Genomic DNA, 22834 nt, shown 5'->3' with positions numbered 1-22834 from the left:
CTGGTGATAATTGCTTAACTCTGTATGTTAGCATTCTAAAAAAAAACTATCTATACTCAGATATGTCTATAAAATAGCAATTATGATGGGGAACCTCTATAACACAACAAAATGGAAATCAAAATGAAAAAACAGGTACCAAAGCACACTGCCACCACATCATTTGTAAAACATAGATCCAGGGAATGTAGTATTATCAGCAATGTGTATCAACCTAGAGACATCCTGCACTAGCAATACTATTTTCAGAGAAGGGTTTACAGCACTTACTACTGTCAATATCGAGTGCATACAGAGCGCTGTTAACTGGTCATATTGGTGATGTCCTCCTAATATCAAAGCTTTAAATTGGCAAGATAGCTTATATGCAGTGGATTCAAGAAAGCATTTACTGGAACCAGTGGTAGGAAAATATAGGACCATTAATGTGTTAATGATATGCGAAACTCTCCCTAACGACTTCATTTTTAGAACAAAGACACACCAATCAAATAGCGTCCATGATGTTTATTTGTCTTTTCCATTGTGCCTGGAGTTCAGCTTTAATTATGATGTATGATGCCACTTTAAATACATAATCCAACTAGGTATTAACTTAACCACTTTAATTTCTTTACAAACATTTTATTTCAGTAAAGCATATGTATGGACTGAAGAAACAAGGTAAAAGGTAACTGTATTGCCGCGTACACACGACCGAACTTTATGGCAGAAAGGGTCCGACGGTCTGCCGATGGAGTTCCAACAGGCTTTCGACCATATGGACTTGCCCACACACGAACAGACCAAAGTCTGTTCGTTTTGAACGTGATGACGTACGACTAGAAAAGGAAGTTCAATAGCCAGTAGCCAATAGCTGCACTTGCGTCGTATTTGGTCCATCGGACCAGCATACAGACGAATAGAAATTGATTCCGTCAGACAGATTTGAAAACTTGTTCTATTTCTAGGTCCGTCTGAATTTTTGAAGAAAAAAGTCAGATGAAGCCCGCACATGATCGTAAAATCCGACAGAATGATTCCGTCTGACCTTTTCTGCAAGAAAGTTTGGTCGCGTGTACACGGCATTTGACATCAATTATGTGAAGCTTAATCTGAAATGTCATTGACGATAAATAAGATAAAGAAGTAAACAAGAGATGTTGAATAAATTTGTTTTGAATTTATGATTATAATGGTCTGCTTAAAGGTACAATACAACAGTGGTTCATTGTCAAACTAAGATTTGTCTCTAGGTAAAGTCTTTTTTTTGAACCTAGCTTGGTATGGAACAGCTTAAAGCTAAGTTCCACCGAAAAATTGAACTTCCGCTTTTTGGAATCCTGTCACATTTGGCACCTTTCAGGGGGGAGGAGGGAGCAGATACCTGAGTAATACAGGTATTTGCTCCCACTTCTGGGCATCGATCACCGCCACATCTAGTGCCTACTCCCCCCCGCCTTCCGCTGTCTTCTGGGAGACACACAGGTCCCAGTGGAATCGTGCAGCGTGACTCACGCATGTGCAGTAGGGAACCAGGAACTGAAGCCGCAAGACTTCACTTGCTGATTCCCTTAGCGAATATGGCACTGCCTCCACCCAAGAGCCGAGGGAAAGACCGGCTTCAGGTGCCGACATCGCGGGCGCCCAGGACAGATAAGTGTCCATAAATTAAAAGTCAGCAGCTGCAGTATTTGTAGCTGCTGACTATTAATTTTTTTTTTTTCGGTGGAACTCTGCTTTAAATATATACATTTATATCAAATATGCACACCACTGAATGGTGTCTATCAATGCTTGTACTGTCCCAAAGCATCAGCCATCAGCAGCTTCCCTTCAGGACTTGGCTTTGCAGGATGTGACCAGCACCTCTCTGCTTAGTAAACTGCTTCAAAAGTGTTGATGAATGGGGAAGTAAAGGAGTGCAGGATTTCTTGGAGCCACTGCAATTCCTGTTCCTATGTAACTGGCCCAAACCTTGCCTGTGTTCATGGACACCTGAGTGAAGTTTGTACAACTGCCTACCAAGGATTTGCCCTCTATGAGAATACTCTATGACACTTGTGGCCATTGGACACACTCAGGATGCTTCAAGAACTGTCTGAGATATGTCTAGCGGTCACCAAAGAGTCCATGATAATTTGCACTTGGTTTCACTATAGAGACTAATTTTCCCAATGGAGAGAATGTGTACATACTGTGCACAGGAGCTGCTGAATAGTTCAGTTAGCCATACCAACAAGCCCTAACATATTACTAAAATAATAAAAGAATGTCTAAGCTAGTATTTTAGTGTGTTTTCTGTATATTATAAACATACATAAAACAGCAGAATTAAAATTCCTATGCATACACACACAGTTCCACAGTTAAGATAAATGATAAAAAAGTAAATAAAAAAATCCTTCATACTCTGACACAAAAATAGTAAGCATATTGGTACATTTTAGTAAAAATTACTTTTTTGAGGAGATTGTGCAGTAATATTTTGAATAAAGCAGCAATAATCAGAATGAAATATTATTATGGATGGTGCAGAAGAAGAAGAGGAGAAAGGGCAGGCCTCTGAAGGTAGCTCAGTTGGTAGATTAAGCAAGCAGACAGATGGCCAAATTCATCATACTCCGCTATGGTTAACACCTGAAGTGACATTACCCGACACAGAGCTTAACAGGGTTTAACAACAGGGATGAGATCAAATTCAGACAGTAATTGCAGAAAAAAATATATATATTTTTTTTCATAATGCCCGAAGTAAATAATGATTTCATATATACCAAAATATCTTAATTTATAAACAACTGGCCAAAGTCCCAAAAAATTCTTTCAGTTTTTTTTTGTTTTTTTTCAAAAGCAGCAAAGGATTTAGAGTATAACTGCATTTCAAATATTTGTGCTTGTACTTGTCCCAGATACCTCTAAAAAAAATACCAATGTGATGAAACATAAGCCCTGTCTCCAGCAGCCTGCAGTCTCATGGCTCTGGAAAATCTGCTCCCGTGCTCATGCACCTCATTGCCGATTAGGTCTCCAAAATGTACCCTCCAATGATATCCAGGAAAATCATTCCTAAAGCATATATTGAAGCAAACACTGGGCCGGGTCATGCTCCTAACAACAGAACTTATCTTCACAAAAGGTTACCCATCATATTGGCCTTTTTTTCAAAAGCTATAGGGACAATTACAATTTGTTTTATGAAAGTACAGTTATACTTTATGTGCAAACTACAGTGAAGAATATTAAACTATTGAGAGAAATTCTAACTAAAAGCACAGTAAAAGTATGGGGTTCATTGCTCCCAAGCCCTGAATCAGGTCACCCACGTGAAAGATTGGGTGCTGAACGCCAGCAGGGGCTCATTCTATGCTCCACAGGCCGCACAAACGCAAAGGAAAAGACCAGCTGTACTGCAAAAAAAAATTCAAACACCGGTAGCTTTATTTACCCTGGTTACACGAACAGGAGGTCAGGGCGGGGACTCTCTGTGTTATCTGGATAAATAAACTTATCAGAGGTTGAATTTCTGTTGGAGTGCAGCCGGTCTTTTGCTCTGAATGCACATTAACTGATGAAATGACTATTTAGCAAAAAACTGTTAAAAGATATAATGCCTGTTGGCAAACACAGTGGTGAGTTCTTGGTCATTTTACATTATAGAAACACAACATACACACAGTATTCCGAAACATGCTTAGAAGCTCATGCTGTACAACATCTAATGTTCTTTGTGTGCATTCCACTATTGACAAGTACGCATCTTCATTCAAAAAAACTTACATTTCTCAAAAAAGGGATTCTTTGGAATGTCAGCTACCAATCACACAGTGTAAAGCAGAGATCCCCAACCTTTCTCAGCTTGTGAGGCACATTTAAATGTAAGAAATGGCAGTGAGCTATAATGAACGTGAAAAAAAAAGCAACTAAGGGATGTATAAAATGCACAGGGTGCCACAAAAGTCTCAATACATAGAAAAAATGAGCAAACTCACATTATATATATATATATATATATATATATATATATATATACATATACATATACACATTAAAGTGTAGGTAAACCCTTAAACTATGCAGGATGCCTCCCTGTATACAGTTCTTTAGTTACACTGCTCCTTGTGAATCTGTTGCAAAGTGCCTTACCTTGACAGTAACAGCATTTCCGGTTGCAGGATGACAACGCTAAGCCACTGCCTCTCAATAAGCAGCTTTGTCAGCCTACAATGCAAGTTCCTTTAGTTGGCCTTTGGACGGTCTATCTGATACAACTTAACCACTTGCTGACCAGCTGCCATCATAATACGGCAGCAGGTTGACTCTCCTGCGCCAATCGCCGTAGTCAACGCAATTGTGGGCTGGCACGCTCTCGCTCCTGCTGCAGAAGTGTGACCTCGGACTTGATGTCCACCGGATCCATGTTCTGCCAGATGAAATGACAGAGATCTACTGTCCCCAGTGATTGGGAATAGTGATCTCTGTCATGTCCCTGGCAGCTCACCCCCCCTACAGTTAGAACACACCAGGGAACACATGTAACCCCTTGATCGCCCCTAGTGTTAACCCCTTCCCTGCCAGTGTAATTTTTACATTGGCCAGTGCATTTTTAGCACTGATCAAAGTAGTAATGTCACTGGTCCCCAAAGTGTCATTTGGGGTCAGATTTGCGGTGGGCAAATCCTGCTAAAATTGCAGATCACCACCATTACTAGTAAAAACAATAAAAAAATAAAAAAATTAAAGTCCCTAAATCTATCCCATAGTTTGTAGTCGCAATAACTTTTGAGCACACCAATCAATATAAGCCTATTGCGATTTTTTTTACCAAAAATATGTACAAGAATATATATTGGTCTAAACGGAGGAATATTTTATATATGTATATATATATATATATATATATATATACATATTAGATATGTGTTATAGCAAAAAGTAAGAAAAAGTTTAATTTTTTTTTCAAAATTGTCGCTTTGTTTGTTTATAGCGCAAAAAATAGACAACCGCAGAGGTGATCAAATACCACCAAAATAAAGCAATTTGAGGAAAAAAAGGACATCAATTTTGTTTGGGTATAGCGTCGCACAACCGCGCAATTATTAGTTAAAGTGATGAAGTGCCGAATCGCAAAAAATGGCCTGGTCGTTAAGGGGGCAAATTCTTCCAGTTCTTAAGTAGTTAAAGCGGAGTTCATTAAAAGTCAGCAGCAACAAAAACTGTAGCTGCTGACTTTTAATAAACAGCCACTCACCTGTCCCACGATCCAGCGATGCACTCACCTGCGCTGTGTTCTCCCTGTGTTCTTCTGTGGCGTTGCCAGCATCTCTGCTATGGGCTCCCGGCTGTAACAGCTTGCAGTTTCACAGCTGGGTGCCTGCTGCACTCTATGACAGGTCCTAAAGTCTTCTAGGACCTGTCATGTGTCCCAGAAGACATAGAAAGGCCGAGCTTCTGCTTTAGATCACCTAGGGCAACCGGAACAGAAGTGGGTGCAGGTACCTGTTAAAATCAGGAAGCTGCCCCCCCCCCCAAAAAGCTCAGTTTCACAAACAAGAGCTGGGGAGGAGGCCTTAAAGTGGATGTTACACTTTTGGATGGAACTCCACTTTTAGGTGCTTGCAAAGCAGGCAGGCAACACTACTAATAATTGCAATACAGTAGCTTAGGCCGCGTACACACGGGCGGATTGTCCACCCAACTAAGTTCGTCAGACAATCCGACAGACAGTCCGTTCAACTTTTGAATGAACGGACTTGACCACACACGATGAACAGACAGTCCGCTGAAAACGTGCGTGATGACGTGTACAGCACGTACGACGGGACTAGAAAAACGACGTCCAATACACTGCAATGCAACCTTCGGCCGTGTAAACCCTTTCTGAGCATGCGCCATACTTAGTCCGTCCAACTTGCCTACACACGAGCGGACTGTCCGCTGAAACCAAGTTTGGACGGACAAAACCAAGTTTCAGCGGACAAAATTACGGAATTTCCGAAAGACAAAGTCCGTCAGACTGTCCGCTGAAAAAGTCCGCTGAAGCCCACACACGAGCGGATTGTCCGCTGAAACACGGTTCAGCGGACTAAGTTGGGCAGACAATCCGCCCGTGTGTACGCGGCCTTAGCGTTGTAACATGCTGTTACTGCCAGGATCTCCAGGTAAGAAAGTTTGCAAGAGATTAACAAAAACAATTTGTTTAAAAAAACTACATACGGTGGGACATGTTGCCAAACATGCCAAAAAAGAGGGTTTTCATACACACAGTAAGCCTTAAACCTTCGGGTTATACTACCACTTGCAAGAGAATTGGCCACTAGCAAACAAAGTATAGGCCAGCCCAGAGTATAACTCCTAGTACTACCAACATGCCTTTTTTTACAGCAATGTAGTTCAGAAGATACTCAAGTACGAAATCCTATTTTCCTTCTCATTCAATAAAGGACAAAGAAAATCTTAAACCTCAAAGACATCCAAAAAGAATTCCAAATGGGGGGTGTGCAACATAGCTAACAATTTTCTAACAGGTCCAATGAAACAACAGGAAGCTGATTAATTGCCTGTAGTCTGAATCTAATATTAGATGAGGCAGAATTGTCCATCTAGTGGAATTTAAAGTGGTTGTATACCCTTACATTTACCCAGTGAATGGACTATCCTCAGGTGATACACAGAGATTAAACAAATCCACCTATATAAGTTGTATCTGTCTATCTGCAGTCTTCTCTCCTCCACATCCACTCAAAGTACTGAATTTTTAAGATTGTCTAAGAGTTCAGAAAAAAAGGGGGTGGAGGGATTAACTTACACACTGCAGAGAGGAGAGGTCTAAAAGCTGATTGGAGGGAAGTGACACCCCCCCCCCCCCTTTCACCCAGTTCACAGGAACAGAGCTCAGACTGTCAATCAACTGAAGGTCACTCTCCTGTCACCATTTTTCTCTTATAATGTCAGGAAAACATGTCAGAAGTGATTCCTGCTGATAACAGAGGAACAGGGCAGTAGATAGGAATGACCACTAGTGCTTTTAACTGTGACAAGTACACGCTTATAGAAGGATATGCTTTGTTCATATTTCATGTCTGAGCTTTACATCTACTTTAACCAGAACCAAATCTGGAATGTACTCACACGGTACCCAGCTGAAGGTCTTACCAGGCTAGCCCCACATAAAGTGTGGTTGTGATACAGTCCAAAAGCCAAGCTAAGCATGACCACTTTGGATAGCTGTTGGTCAAAAGAGAAAACTACAGCAACAATGTGCAGAAGAGTCTTGTTTAAAAAAATGAACACTAGCAAACAATGTATGCATGCTGGTAGCAGGAAGGATTTTAACCTGGGCTGGCCTACAGTTTTTTGTTAGCCAGTATCCAATCTTCCTAAAGGTGGCAGTATAACCAAAAAGTTTAAAGCGGTAGTAACCTGCCACAAAAAAAATCAGGCTCCCTGCAGGTTTAAGTCATAATGTATGCACCACATCCTAGCACATTATAACAGACTTGGCTGCACATGGAGCCCTCCAGTTCAGCTCTATCACGGCTCCCCGGCACTTTCATCTGCACCCCTTCTTCCTTCTGGGTTCACGAGTTCCAGATGTATGAATGGCCGGGGTCGCGATGATGTCACTCCCACACATGCACACATGAGTCAGGCCCCAGCACGGAGCTCTGAAGGTTTGGCAAGGTTACGCTGTCCCTTCAGAGTGCATGCGGTGCTGATGTTATCAGCTCCATCCTGTGTAAATATCTCCTAAACAGTGCAAGTTTAGGAGATATTCACTGTACCTACAAGTAAGTTTTATTATAGGATTATTTGTTAAAAAGTGGACTTTACTTCCACTTTAAGATCTCTGTGTGCCTCAATGGAAAAAAATGACATTTAGCTTCCATACATTTAAAATATTATGATCAACACTAAACATTCAATATATACATTTTAAACATGTAAATATGAAATACTGCATATGAGTATTTCAGATTTACTACTTACTGTCAGCAGGTAGCAAGCTCTAGGTAACAGCACTGTTTTCTGGACATGTATATAATAACTCTTGTGGAATGGACATGAAAATCAGGGAGATTGGACTACACAAACTGAATGAGGACATACCCCTTCTTTTTTCCTAGAAGAACAGCACATTGGTGCTTGCCATCAGCAGTAGATGTGTTCCAGGATCACTGTAATATAGACAAAAGCGAGCAGAGTTGATGCTCTCTGCATGCATCTTAAAGTGGTTGTAAACACCATTTAGGAAAGTAGAACTAAGCACATATATCTGCAGTGTTTACTTATCTCTCTCCAAAGCTCTAAGCACTGTTTCTCGCTGGTGCTTCATTCCTCTGTTATCAGCATGAGTCACTTCTGACAAGTTCTCCGACACGAGATAACAGTAACTGAAAGTTTGTGTCAGGGAGGGAACTTAGAGGGAGATAAAGCTTGTCTATTCAGATTATATTTCTGCATGTTTCTTCATTCGTGTGCCTATGTAGAGGGGGGGGGGGGGTCACTTTCCTCCAATCAGCTCACACACAGCCCAGTATCCCCACCCCTATTTGCTGCTGAAAGAGGAAGAACGATTTTTAACACAATCTGCACTTTGTAAAGAATGTAGAATGCCGAAGACAGCAGATATACAAGATATTCAATAAAACTTACGTAGGAGGATTTGTTTAATCTCTGGTAATCATCTGATGCTATTCACTTCACTGGGTATATGTGAGTATTTACAACTACTTCAAGGTTTAATTTTCAAATTTCACTGGAGTTAACCTTTAAAAACATCTCATGCTACCAGAGGAAAGAGGCCATGTGGAGAGAATCTGGTTGATATAACTCTCTGGTGTGCAATTCATTCTGTATCTTTTCATAGCAAAAACTAAAAATCGTTTGGCTATAAACTTTAACAATGTTATACACAACAGAACAGTAGTTTGTCATTTTGTTTCCTTTAAAGACAACGTACAAGATGTAGATTACTCTTTAACAAATAAAGAATAAATCAGGAAACCTTTGATTATTTTCACCTACATGTAAAATCTATAAGGGAACATGTTCAAGTAGAAGTAGTTAAAGTGAGCCAAACCTGGCCTAGAAAGTGCAATATGGTAGCAAGAGTTGATTCCAGAGGTGCCCCTTGGATCACAAACCCAGAGCCAAGTACCATCCCCCAGATATTAGTGTCTATAATCATTCCATTATGGGTTTTTTTATGCACATATTACGAGCCAGGACAGGTTCACCTTAACAACTGCTGAATATCTGCCATGAAGAACATCAAAGATAAATATGTTAAATGTGACTGAAAAGCCATTGGTTGGGGACCACTGATGAAAGGAATGCACTGCTGAGTGCAGCCATGAAAAGGGATACTTGGATAAAATGCACAATCAGCAACCACTGACATTTCCCATAGCCTGATGTTACAGAGCACAGGTATGTTAGGACTGGGTTTTAGGTTGCAACAGATTTAAAAGAGTGGTAATCATTATCTCAGTGTTAAAGAGAAACATGAGACAAGTAGATCTCCAGAATTGGAAAGACCCTGTTGAGAAGTTCTTGAAAGGCCTCCAAACTGTGCAATAGTTACAAGATGTAGTGGTAATAAAAAAAAGTCAAGCATAAAATACAACCCGATAGTGGTAATTTCCCTAAATGTAGCCTAAATTTTCCATCTCGCTGCGGTAGCGTTGCTCAGAAACTTTACTCTTGTGCTGTTTTGTCTCCAGATGTTGCCTAAACTCGAGCTCTTCACTGGCTCCCACATTGCACATTGAACAGTAGAACTGTCCACTTGGAGTTACACACATAGCCAGGTCTCTAGGAATTCTCTGCCGTGAACGGGGATTGAAATATGGACCTAAGAGAAAAAAAAGATATTTTCTGTCAATTGTCATTAAAACAAACACAAATTGATGGAGGACTTTGGCAGAAGGCATGAGGTGACCTTCCAAAGAGATATCGAGTAGCATTCTCATATGTTTTCATTATCAAGGCATAATACAAAGACAAAGTGGATTGCTTGGCCCATTAATTCAGCAAAGACATAATCTCTTGGCAATCAGACTGATCTTCATTTAGTGCCTTAGGTTTTATAATCTTGATGAAAGCTGTCTTCAAATACATTTTAATCCCAGATAATTGGCTATAAAAGTAGTGAACATAGAGCTATAATGGATGTCTGAAAAATTGAAATGTGTTTGTCACCTTAGACCCTAAAGAAGCTAAGCTTCAAAAATACTTATATATTGTAATGTAATTTCAGAGGTATCCTAGTACAACCTTAGCTTTAGGCTGTGTAATGCAGGTAAGAGGAATTTGTCAGCCAATGGAAATTACAGATGCAAAATGCCTGCTTTGCAGAGTTACAGCTGCCTGAAGATTCTTCATTCATTCAACACTTGCAGTGGTTTTGCATGCCTGCATTCCCTGCTCTGTGAAATCCCAGTAAAATATTCTCACCACACATATTCCTGGAAATTATGTTGTAATAGGTCGCTGTTGTGGCAACTGCTGGCTGGAACCAGTATCAACGCCAGGTAAAGGCATACCTCCCCAGTACACCATGGATGTCACATGCCTGATGAAGGGGGCCTGCATGGCTCCAAAATGTCACAATTCTATTCTGTGATGTGATCACTTGAATAAACTTTTGGATGCTACTTCAAAGATCCGCAGTGTGCTGGCATTATATACCTTAACTTTCTGCGTGCAATGGTTCTTTCCACCGACCCCTGAATCACTACTATGTCCTGAAGTTATGCAGGTATAGCAAGACAGGTTTACAGCATAAGGGGAACTTGCATAGCAGTAACCTCTTCCCATCCAACACCAAAGCAGCTATTTATTTCTGACCAAACCCGGTCAGTGAAGGTCTGATGTTTCCTGCTAGCACCTATAGACCTCAGAACTGTCACCCAGCCTGCTCAATCTCTATGTTTATGGTTGGCAAAAAGCTCAAACCAGTAACAAATCAGATGTGTTTGCATATAGAAGGATTTTGGGCATTCTCTTATGTAATATTTTATACACAGAGCATTTACTATTATCCGGAATCTGCTGAGAAATTAAAGCCTTCTGCCGCGTACACACGTCCGTTTTTTCCAACGGAGTTCCGACAGAGTTCCACTGAAATTTTCATGTTTACACACGATCACACCAAAGTCCGATCGTTAAGAAGACGGTGGCGTACAGCACGTACGACGGGACTAGAAAAAGGACGTTCAATAGCCAATAGCCTCTGTCTCATACTTGCTTCAGAGCATGCGTTGTTTTTGGTCCATCAGAACAGCATACAGATGAGCGGTTTTCCCGTTAGGAATTGGTTCTGTTGGAAAAATTTAAAACATATTCTATTTCTAGGTCCGTCAGAAATTTCATTAAAAAAAAGCCATACACACGATCAGAATATAGGATGCAAAGATTCTGTCTGACTTTTTCTGTCGGACATTCCGCTTGTGTGTACGCGGCATTACAGCTACCTGCAGCAAGATGCACAGAAGAAAATGGAGCCATACAAACACTCTGGATTGTTGAAAAATGATGCATCTCTGACAGAGTTGGAGCCATCTGGACCTGTAAAATAGTAAATGTTTTTAACCAGAAAGAGTTGCTGTTTAATGGGATTTTTGATAATTGAACAGTTTAAATGTAAACAGCGCTCCTTGGAGAATCTGTACTTTGCCTGGACTAGACAAAATAACAGGTTCCATTTTCAAAGTAGGCTCCAAAGAAATCTATACATAATTTTCCCATGCTCCATCACTTTCCAGATCCACCTATAAAAACTTCTATGCAAATTTGAAATTTTTACAAAGTGAATCTTGCTTAGGGCTAAATGCATGACGTTTGTCCTCACATGTCTGCACTGAGGTCTGGTAATTGGCTGCTCCAGCACCAGACTGTACTTTGGGATGCACGGAAAGGGTCAGAAAATTAATTGAACTGAATAGAGTGCCCTACTGCAGCTGCGTAGTTTCAAACCAAGCCTTAAGCTGGAAATGAATGGATCAAAATTTGTCCAGTTCAGCAGAGAAGGGGCAAATTTCATGTATTGGCACCCTGCTTGTACAGAAGTCGATCTAGTGATCAACTTCAGTACAACCAGCCTGTTGGGTTTTTCTCAATCGATCAGTGCTGCTGGCTATAAGTGGCAGCATTGATCATTGTATTCTGACGGTAGGGAATTCTGCCCACCACCAGAGCAAAATTCCACAGTGGGAGGATTCTCCCTGCCACATGGATGGGGGAATTGGATCATTTCTTTCGTACAACCCACTGTTTGTACAAAAAAAGATGCATGTATGGGCTGTCTTAGTGTATAAGTGTCATTGCAGAGTACATTCTTGTTGGTTCAACTGTCACTGACTATATTTTTAAGGGTTCATCTCTGTCCCATCTCTGCACCAAATCTCCAATTTACAAGAAAATAAGCCACTTTTTTTATATCACATAGGATACTGTAGTTATACTGTAGAATCAGTAATTCGTGTGATTATTTTGAAATGATAAAAATTGTTTTCCAGATTATAAATATTGTAAGCTTAGAGTGGAATCTATGTTTTCCAAGTACCTCAGTTACATTAATATTTATGGCATACTGTTTGTCTCCATTATTTTTTATCCTGCAACGTTCGCACCTCTTGCACTTTCAATGCCCAGGTGTTTTGTAGTATTAATGGTAAACAAGCTGATTTACATAATACATTCATAAGCTTGTAGTAATGCGTATGCAAGAACATCAGATGCTGGTAACATGGGAATACACATTCCCACTGTTGTTTTTCAGACCATCCTCAACCTTTAAAGTTGAAGCTTTGCTCAAAAACATTTTCTCTCTACACAGCTTTAGTTACATTACTTACCTATAATGAAGTATATCCCACGATGTGCAGGCTGCTGGCTTCTGTTAAATCCTTACTGCGGGGCTACCCTGTTCTCTTCCTGCTGCTGCTAAACTTCTGGCCCTGTAGGGGTAAACAGCTGCAGGTATCCAGGCTCAGCTGTAGTAATGATGGCCCAACATGGACACTCCCTTCTACCGTCTCCTCCATTGAGAACAGTGCTTTCACTGATTACACTGCTTGTAACATGATTTGTGAATGGGGAGAGAATCCTGTAACTAATTAGTTCAGATTTACAGATTGTGTTACAGACAGTGTAATCAGTGAAAGCATTTGAGGAAAGAACAGAAGGAAAAAAATACACTTCATTAGAGGGTAATTCCTTTTTTGTGGGAAAAAATATTGCATATAAAAAATGATACAGCATATACAAATGTGACACAAGTCATATTGTAATTTATTGTTATCAAAATAATTTTTCCTGTAAAATTCAATGCACTATGGCAACCCTGAGGCATTCCATACACAACTGTGTACAGTGTACAGAACGCCACCAGAGATGTCATTTTCCTACTTGTATGATTTTAGGCATCCTCTGGAACAAAAATGTCAGTTTTGGTGAGATGGCATTAGAGGGTTATTAAAGTGGTTGTAAACCCTTACAAACCACTTTGACCTACAGGTAAGCCTAGATTAAGGCTTACCTGTAGGTCCAAGAAATTTCTCCCAAACCTATACAGTTTAGGAGATATTTGCCCGAAGACGGGCACCGCTGTCTATGGCGCATGCGCCGTAGACAATGGCGCGCAGGCGCACTGAGCGTGGCATCGTCGATGACGAAGATGCCGCGCAATGCCGCGTGTCTCGGCTCCCGGCGCATGCACGGGAGTGACGTCATCGCTGCTCCAGCGAATCACAGCGCCGGAGCAGCATGACCCACGGAGACCCACCAAGAAGATGGACGTTCGGAACTACAGGGGACAGCGGTGACTTCGCTGGCTCCTGTGTCAGGTAAGTGACACATAATGGGCTACTATGCGATGCATAGTAGTCCATTATGCTTTGGCTTTGCAGAGAAGGAAAGAGGAAGTAAACTCATCAGGGTTTACTTCCTCTTTAAAGTGATTGTAAGGGCTCATTGTTTGTTGTTTAAATAAAAAAACACGTCATACTTACCTGCTCTGTGCAAGGGTTTTGCACAGAACAGCCCCGATCCTCCTTTCTGGTGTCCCCCGCCGGAGCTTGCGTTTTTTTTTTTTTCAACCTTATTTTTACTAACATAACTGTCCATTCATTGTATATGACTTTGCACTCCTATTAATGCCATATATGATATATATGCAGGATACAAAACCATATGTACTGCTCTGGACACAGGTTTTTCTAGTGTGGATACTAGCTCTACGTGGTTATATCCTATATTGCTAATGTAAACTATTTGATCATGTCATGTCTAATTTCTTGGAACATTAGAGGGCTCAATTCCAAAGTGAAACGCTCTCTAATGAGTACTTGGCCCGACATAATCCAAATGTAATCCTTCTCTAGGAAACATATTTACAAGGCTCCAGAGTTATGGCACTGAAACTCACAAAATAGCCTATGCCAGCCACTCCACCTATGCTAGCGGTACTTCCATATTAATAGCGACGTCAACCACAATCACTCTTAAGCATACTAAAATAGATCCTGGGGGCTGCTTTGTAATCCTGGTGCTTGAAATGAAATGTCAGGCAAATCTTATAACTTGATTAATTTGTACATCCCACCATGATTCACTAAATTACTATTTGAGCGTTTTATGAGAGCAGTATTAGAGGTTGCTAAAGGCCCCTCTTAATTGCCAGGGATTTCCACACCGTCCTTGATAACTCCCTTGATAGATTTGGTAGTTCCACATCGCCTCCCACTCCATTAGCCTCATATTTAGACAAATTTGACCTGGTAAATGCCTGGTGATAGAAACATGCGTTGTCACGGGAGTACTCATGTCACTCAGACACCCATGGTACGTTATCCCGTATTGATTTACGTTTGCTTTCTCATTTTTGTATAATGATTTTGCACAGAGCAGCCCAATCCTCTTCTTTTTGGGTGCTATGCAGGTGGTCCTGGCTCCTCCCCTCTGCCGAGTGCCCCCAATAAAATGCCTCTTGTTATGGGGCACTCGAGCAGGCTCACTCCCGAGCCATGCTGCTGTGAATGGAGATTGTCAATTCACACACAGAGCATGGCTTGGCCCCACCCCCGCTCTCTCCTTATTGGCTCACTGGCTGTGACTAACAGCAGTGGAAGCCCATGGCTTCTGCTGCTGTGTGAGCCAATGAGGAGAGACCCAGGAGAGCTGCTTCTCTCATGAACATCAATGGATCAAGATGGAGCTCAGGTATGTATAAGGGGTGGCTGGGGGAGCTGCACCCAGGAGGTTTTTACCTAAAAAAAGTTCTGCTTTTAGAAACACTTTAAACTATAATAACATCATTAAAAGTGATAAACAAGATTCAACAAGAGCCATTTTTGACCCCTCTAGCTGCTTTTAATTTGAAGTTATTCCTTCTTAAAGATCCTCAAAGATCTCAACACTGGGCTATTAATATTCCTGGCTATGCTTTCTTTCGGAAAGACAAGGTAAAACGGAGGGGTGGTGGTGTCTGTCTCTATGTGAGAAGTGATCTCAAAGTGAGTGTGAAAGAGGACCTAGTTGATGGAGAGTGTCTGAAGCATTATGGGTGGAACTGTACATGGGTGTGCGTACTACAAAGGTTGTCATTGGACTTTGTTATAGACCCCCCCCCCCCAGTGTTAATGAGGAGGTGGAGACAGCTCCTTGCACAGATGGAAAGGGCTGCAAGGGCTGGGACAGTGATAATAAGGGGGGATCTTAACTACCCAGAAATTGACTGGAGTAATGGCGCTGCTGGGACAATTAAAGGGGAAACATTTATAAACCTATTTGATTATAAGACAATTTTATGGTCCAGTTTATTGAGGCCCGGACTGGGAATGACACTCTGCTGGTCCTGGTAATCTCAAACCATGGAGAGCTTATTATTTTAATTAGGAATATCTACCCCTACTTTGTGACTTTGTTTACTTTAAGATTGTGCTGCAGAGCATATTACCAATATTTATATGAAATAACATCTGGGTAGCAGTGAAATAACATGATTTAATTTAATTTAATGTTAACTGTAAGCAACAAACACATTCGGGAAAGATAAAAACACTTAAAGTAGATGTAAACCCAAAATTTAAAAAAAACATTATTTTTTATGTCATAATGTACAGTATAAGATTTCCTATCATTTGAGTCCAGTCTTGCCACAAAGAGTTAATCCAGCTCTGAGAAATCCTCTTCTATTGTTCAGTGAGATACATTTTGACAAACAGAGAAAAAACGTTGTCAAATCCTCCCCCTTGCTGTGAGTGACAAGTGATTTACATATATCGTGCACTAGCCTAAGAGACATGCATTATTTTTTAATTCCCTCCCACTCCTTTCTTCTGCTGCTCTGCCAGGATTGGATGTTCCACACCTCAGCATAATTGGGTGGGCTGAAGTCATGTGGTTACTTTCCTGTCTTTTCACTGTATGTTAGAAATCATAGCAGAAGTTCAGTGTAAGAAAAACACAGGAGAAAATGCATGTTGACAAGGGGAGTGTAGCTCCAGACAACAGACCCACCCACAGAATCTGCAGTTTTTCGGGTCTCATAACAGACAGAGGGGAGACATTTGACAAGTAAAGATACATGCAGGAGGCATGTATATCCTTATAGATAACCCCTATGGCAGTAGTTTAGAAAGGATGACATTGTGTTTACAGCCACTTTAATTTTAAAGCAGAGTTCCACCCGCTTAAAAGTCAGCAGCTACAAAAAGTGTAGCTGCTGACCTTTACAGGTGTTTTTGCACTAAAAATAGCCCCTGTAAAGCGCCTCTCAAGTCACCCCAGTGTGAAAGTCTGAGTGCTTTCACACTGGGGTGGTGTGCTTGCAGGATAGGAAAAAAAGTCCTGCAAGCAGCACCTTTGGGGCAGTGTGGAAGAAGTAAATACACCGCTCCTCCACCACCCTTGCCCATTGGAATGAATGGGCAGTGCTGCCAAAGCGCCCGGAAAACGCTTTGGCAGAGCTGAAACGCAGATGCTTTTAACCCTTTGTTCAGCCGCTAGCTAGGGGTTAAAAGCACCCCGCTAGCGGCCAAAAAGCACCACTATAACAGCGGTAAAGCGCTGCTTTACCGCTACCGCCCCCACCGTCCCAGTGTGAAAGTAGACTTTAAGATATAGGGTCTGGGTTTAAAAGTACCATTTCTGTCTTTTCAGATGACACCAAGCTATGCAGTGGATCGATGTCCTTATAGGATGTCTCCAATTTACAAACCGACCTCAGTGCACTGTCTAATTGGGCAACTATGTGGCAAATGAGGTTTAATGTTGATAAATGTAAAGTTATGCACTTGGGGGCTAAGAATATGCATGCATTATACATACTAGGGGGCGTACACCTGGGGGAATCCATAGTGGAGAAGGATTTGGGGGGTTTTGGTAGATCATAAGCTCAAAAATAGCCAAGCGAGCAAAGTCCTTTCTTGTATTAAGAGAGGTATGGACTCCAGAGAGAGAGAGATTATTTTACCCATGTACAAATCATTAGTAAGACCTCATCAGTCAGGTGAGCAGTGACGCAACGCTTCAGGGAGGAGCCAGGTGTCGTCGTCACTTCGGGTTGCGGCTGAGACTGGAAGTACTCCGTACTTCATGTATTCCTCGATTTTAAATGTAAGTGGATATGTGTGGCAATAAAATTTTATTTTATTTTTACTATACATTGGAGCCCTTATCCCTCTTTTTTCCCACCCTATGACTGGGAGTATTTGCGTGTTTGGAGAATTGTATAACGCTGAGGACTGTACTGGACCCTAAGATCGTGGGAGATGGATTGACCGATTTGGAATATCAGTCACCGGTATACAGTGCTACCAAGCCTGTAGGGGCAGATAATAGAGGTGAGAGGCTGGGGGAAACAGGGGGCACACCCCAGATTGTACGGATCTCACTGGAGTTGCACTAATTGATCATCTACTGCACATAGATTTGCACTTTACCTATTTGGTGATGAACCATTAGAAGAAGATCTGATCCTTCTATTTTAAAAATATTATTTTGAAATTATTACGTGAAACTATTGGGATTTTGTTTACAGTGGTTTGGACTTCTTTGTCGATTCAGAACATTATTTGTACCATTTTTTATTCTTATCTTTATTTTTAATATTTTTATTATTGTATGTCATGGATTGCACTTTAGAAGATATAGCAATTTCAATGATTGTTTTGCACTTATTTTGATTGATTGATTTTCTGCTTATTTGTTTACACATTGATTCAGTCGTCACTATTGCACTTTATTATTCACATTGAGATATATTTTAGAACAATGTTGCATATACTATGATGAATTTTGATTAATTATTGTGATTATTATATTTTTATCTATTCTATATTGCACTTTAGAAGAATGGTGAATTGGATGCACATTGGAATTATTTTAGATTTTTATCCCATGGTAGTTTGTTTCATATATTTTTCCTTGATTTTGGTTGGGTAGGTAGCGCCACATAACGTTTTATTATTAGCTCATCTGGAATATGCAGTTCAGTTTTGGGCACCAGTTCTCAAAAAGGATATTGTGGAACTGGAGAAAGTGCAGAGAAGGGCAACCAAACTGATAAGAGGCATGGAGGAGCTCAGCTATGAGGAGAGATTAGAGGAACTGAATTTATTCTCTTTTAAAATGAGGAGATTAAGGGGGGATATGATCAACATGTACAAATACATAAGTGGTCCATATAGTGAACTTGGTGTTGAGTTATTCACTTTAAGGTCATTGCAGAAGACAAAGGGGCACTCTTTACGTCTAGAGGAAAAAAGATTTCATCTCCAAATACGGAAAGGTTTCTTCATTGTAAGAGCTGTGAAAATGTTGAATAGACTCCCTCCAGAGGTGGTTCTGGCCAGCTCAGTAGATTGCTTTAAAAAAGGCCTGGATTATTTCCTAAATGAACATAATATAACTGAGTACTAACATTTATATGTAAAGTTAATCCAGAGAAAATTCAATTGCCTCTCGGGGGTTCAGGAAGAATTTTTTTTCCCTGCTCTAGCAAATTGGAGCATGCTTTGCTGAAATTTTTCGCCTTCCTCTGGATCAACTGTGGGTGAAGGATTGTGTATATGGGATTGTATGATTTTAATTTTTTTGGTTGAACTAGATGGACTTTTTTCAACCTATGTAACTATTTAGCAAGACACTTAAATTAGGCTTAAGTCAGTTTCTAACATTCTTGAAACATCTGTTGTGTTTACATGGGAAGGCTGACAAAATCTGTACTTAAAAAACACAACGCCTGTGTTGTGAACTTTTAAAAATATTTTCTTCTTTTTTAAGACCTAAACGTGATGAATTTGGGGTAGCTGATTGTAATCATCCAGCTGCCCATAGATCTAACAAAGATCTGTTAAGGGCCAGGTGGAAAAAAATGAATGGCTATGGGATGACACAAAAGCAACATCCATACCGAGTAGGTAGACCTGTGTGAAAGTGGCCAAAGTGTCTGTGCTCTCCAGTAAAAGGCTTCTGAGGTGTTCCGTGTACGTAATAAAGTAACCATAGCTATATTCTTAGATAATAAATAAAATTCAGGGACCATTTATGTACGAAAAAACGATTGTTATGTATGTCTTGCGTCATTGCAATTCCTAAACAAAACAAAAAAAAAGGTTTATATATATTCTGTGCATCCTGCTTACTGATTGTCTACTGGCAGAGAATCATAAGCAATCATCATTAATGTGGCTCTGGTGACAGGATGCTGCCCTGTCAGTTAACGTCATCTGAAGAGTGAGATAAGAGAGATAGGATATCTGTGTAGTCATTTCCCTGCAGGCCACTCTGTTACTTTCATATGAGATGCACACAGTCCTAACCAGTGCCTAGATTGGGAGGAATGCTTCGATTCACCTCCAGCATTCCCCTAGGTCAGTTGCAAACCTGGCCTGTTTGAGGGTCCTGAGGACAGGAGTTGAGAGCCACTCAGGGGAAAAAGGCGTTTTCAAAACTCCAGTATGAAGGAGAAAATGAACTAAGCTATGAATTTGAACCCGTTAATTAACCACTTTAATACCAGGCACTTAAACCCTCATCCACACAGTCCAAGGTATTTAGTAAGAGGCATGGCAAGTTTTTTGACATTGTCAATTTTTGTAAAAACTATTTTTTACATACTGTCACAAGTAAAGTACAGTATCATCATATAACGGGTGCGGTAGTGATCAAGGACACTGGTTACAGTACAAAAAAATAAATAATAATAATATATTTTTTTTCATTTTTTTAATTATTATTTTTTTTTAAATGTTTGTTTTTTTAACACACTTTGACCAGAGCAATATAATGTTACCAAAGTAACATTGTACTACTCTGGGGTAGTAGTCAGTATGTTTGCATAGAGTAATGAATTTCATTGCTATATGCAAGCATTTCACTTAATTAACCACTTCACGCCCGCGCTATAGCCAAAAGACTGCTACAGCACGGACGCTATCTGCGGGGAGGGCGTCCCTGGATGTCCTCCTATTTACTTTCCCTCTGCATGCCACTGCGGGCGTGCATCGAGGAAGTCCAGTGTTGGCCGTGTCCCTCGGACACAGCCAATCACAGATCGTGCTAAATGGCCAATCACAGCGGCCATTTAGCACTCGATCGGCCTGTCCAATGAGAGGTGATCTCATATGTAAACATATGAGATCATCTCTCATTGCCGGCTCCCCTCCTCACACAGAGACAGCGTGTGAGGAGGGAGAGCTTCCATGCTGCAGCTGTAGCATCAGTGAGAACACACACACACACAGAGTAAAACACACACACACAGTGAAACACACACATGACCATCTGTCCCCTGTGCCACCTATCAGTGCCATCTGTCCCCAGTGCCACCTGTCAGTGCCATGTGTCCCCAGTGCCACCTGTCAGTGCCATGTGTTCCCAGTGCCACCTATCAATGCCACCTGTCCCCAGTGGCACCTATCCATGCCACCTGTCCCCAGTGCCACGTGCCACCTGTCCCCAGTACCACCTGTCCCTAGATGCCACGTGTCCCCAGTGCCACCTGTCAGTGCCACGTGTCATCAGTGCCACGTATCAGTGCCACCTGTCAGTGTCACATGTTATCAGTGCCACGTATTAGTGCCATCTGTCATCAGTGCCACATATTAGTGCCATCTATCATCAGTGCCAAATCAGTGTCACATGTCACCAGTGCCACATATTAGTTGCATCTGTCACCGGTGTCACGTGTCATCAGTGCCGCGTATTAGTGCCACGTATTAGTGCCATCTGTCACCAGTGTCACATCAGTGTCACGTGCCATGTATCAGTGCCATCTGCCATCAGTGCCACGTCAGTGTCACGTGTCATTGTCCTGGTGCTCCAGGGCCTTCAAAAGTGTAATAGGTAGTCAACAAGTGTAATTTATGCTCTTAGAACACGTGATGGCGCTCCCTGCATGTTGGGCCTCTCTAAGTGGCCAGGCTGTGAAAAAGTCCCACACATGTGGTATCGTAATACTCAGGAGGAGTAGCAGAATGTATTTTGGCAAATTATTTGTGGTATACACATGCCATGTGAGAGAAATAACCTATTACAATGACAATTTTGTGGGGGGGGGGGGGGATCTTCATTTTGCAAAGAATTGTGGGAAAAATTCCAACATCAAATATCTCACCATGCCTCTTACTAAATACCTTGGAATGGCTACTTTTCAAAAAGGGGTCATTTGGGGGGTATTTGTACTTTTCTGGCTTGTTTGGGTCGCAAGAAATGAGATAGGCCACCCGTACATCAGATGTGATACATTTTTTATGATTTGCACCACAGCTTGTAGACTCTCTAACTTTCACAAAGACCAAATAATATCCACTAATTTGGGTTATTTTTTACCAAAGATATGTAGCAGTATAAATTGTGGCCAAAATTCATGAAAAAAAATAATAATTTGCAAAATGTTATCACAGAAACAAAGAAAAATTAGTTTTTTTTTCAAAATTTTTGGTCTTTTTTCATTTATAGCGCAAAAAATAAAAAACCCAGAGGTGATCAAATACCACCAAATGAAAGCTCTATTTGTATGAAAAAAGGACAAAAATTCATTTGGGTACAGTGTTACATGACTGAGTAATTGTCATTCAAAGTGTGAGAGCGCCGAAAGCTGAAAATTGGTCTGGGCAGGAGGGGTGTTTAAGTGTCCAGTAGGCAAGTGGTTAAGAATCGATTAATTCAGTTTGTTTTGTTGTGATTAGCTGTTATTGGCCACAGCTGATCACATGGCACAGATGAGCCGTGATTAGCCCAGTCTGTACCGATCACAGCTAGCAACACAATTGTACACAATGGATTTCTTGAAAGGAAGCCATCCATTGTTTACAAATATCATGTGACCTGGTTACAGTGGTCACATGGTACTGGCAGTGGGCCGGTATAGTGATCAGTCATCGGCTGTGTCCAGTGGACATAGCCAGTGACAGATCGTGTGGCGTGATCTTGGATGACATCATATGATGTTCACCTGGATCAATGAGAGGCCGACCCTGGCCTCATTCCCCCATAGGTTGGTGGGAACCGTTAAACATAAATGTTCTTATGTTTTTAAGCAGTTTTTAGAAACCCTAATTTCAGGAAGTTTCCCTATGATTTTTATGAAGTTGGCCTGTCAGCAGTCCCATCCTTGAAATGGTGTACAGCAAAAGGGGATATAAATGTGTGAACGACACCATCAGGACAACATTATTTTTACTAAAGCAAGTACATCAACAAATAAATAAAAACTGTCGGCCTGATGTCCTGAAGCTAGTTCTGGGTCATCAGCCAGCTAACCACCAAATATAAAGTATTAGTACATCATTTAATACTCTTCTGAAGAATTGTACATTTTCCCTAAAGCCTAATACACACTATC

At 41.0% G+C, this 22834-nt stretch overlaps 1 protein-coding gene across 2 annotated transcripts in view; it reads right to left on the bottom strand.

The window, feature by feature from the left end:
- Positions 1-492: 492 nt before the first annotated feature.
- Positions 493-22834, bottom strand: part of ZMAT3 (zinc finger matrin-type 3) — a 99783-nt gene continuing 77441 nt past the window's right edge. For both annotated transcript variants that reach the window (XM_077487938.1, XM_077487937.1), the window contains one exon: positions 493-9835. In XM_077487938.1, the coding sequence (XP_077344064.1) occupies positions 9627-9835 (209 nt within the window). In that variant the 3' untranslated portion in view covers positions 493-9626. The remainder of the gene's footprint in view (positions 9836-22834) is intronic.

The sequence above is a fragment of the Lithobates pipiens genome, unplaced genomic scaffold, assembly GCF_037356315.1.
Source record: "Lithobates pipiens isolate NorthernLeopardFrog02 unplaced genomic scaffold, aLitPip1_a1.2 Scaffold_18, whole genome shotgun sequence".
NCBI classification, from domain to species: domain Eukaryota; kingdom Metazoa; phylum Chordata; class Amphibia; order Anura; family Ranidae; genus Lithobates; species Lithobates pipiens.
Note: the sequence above shows the minus strand (reverse complement) of the source record. Positions and strands in the feature narration are given on the sequence as shown.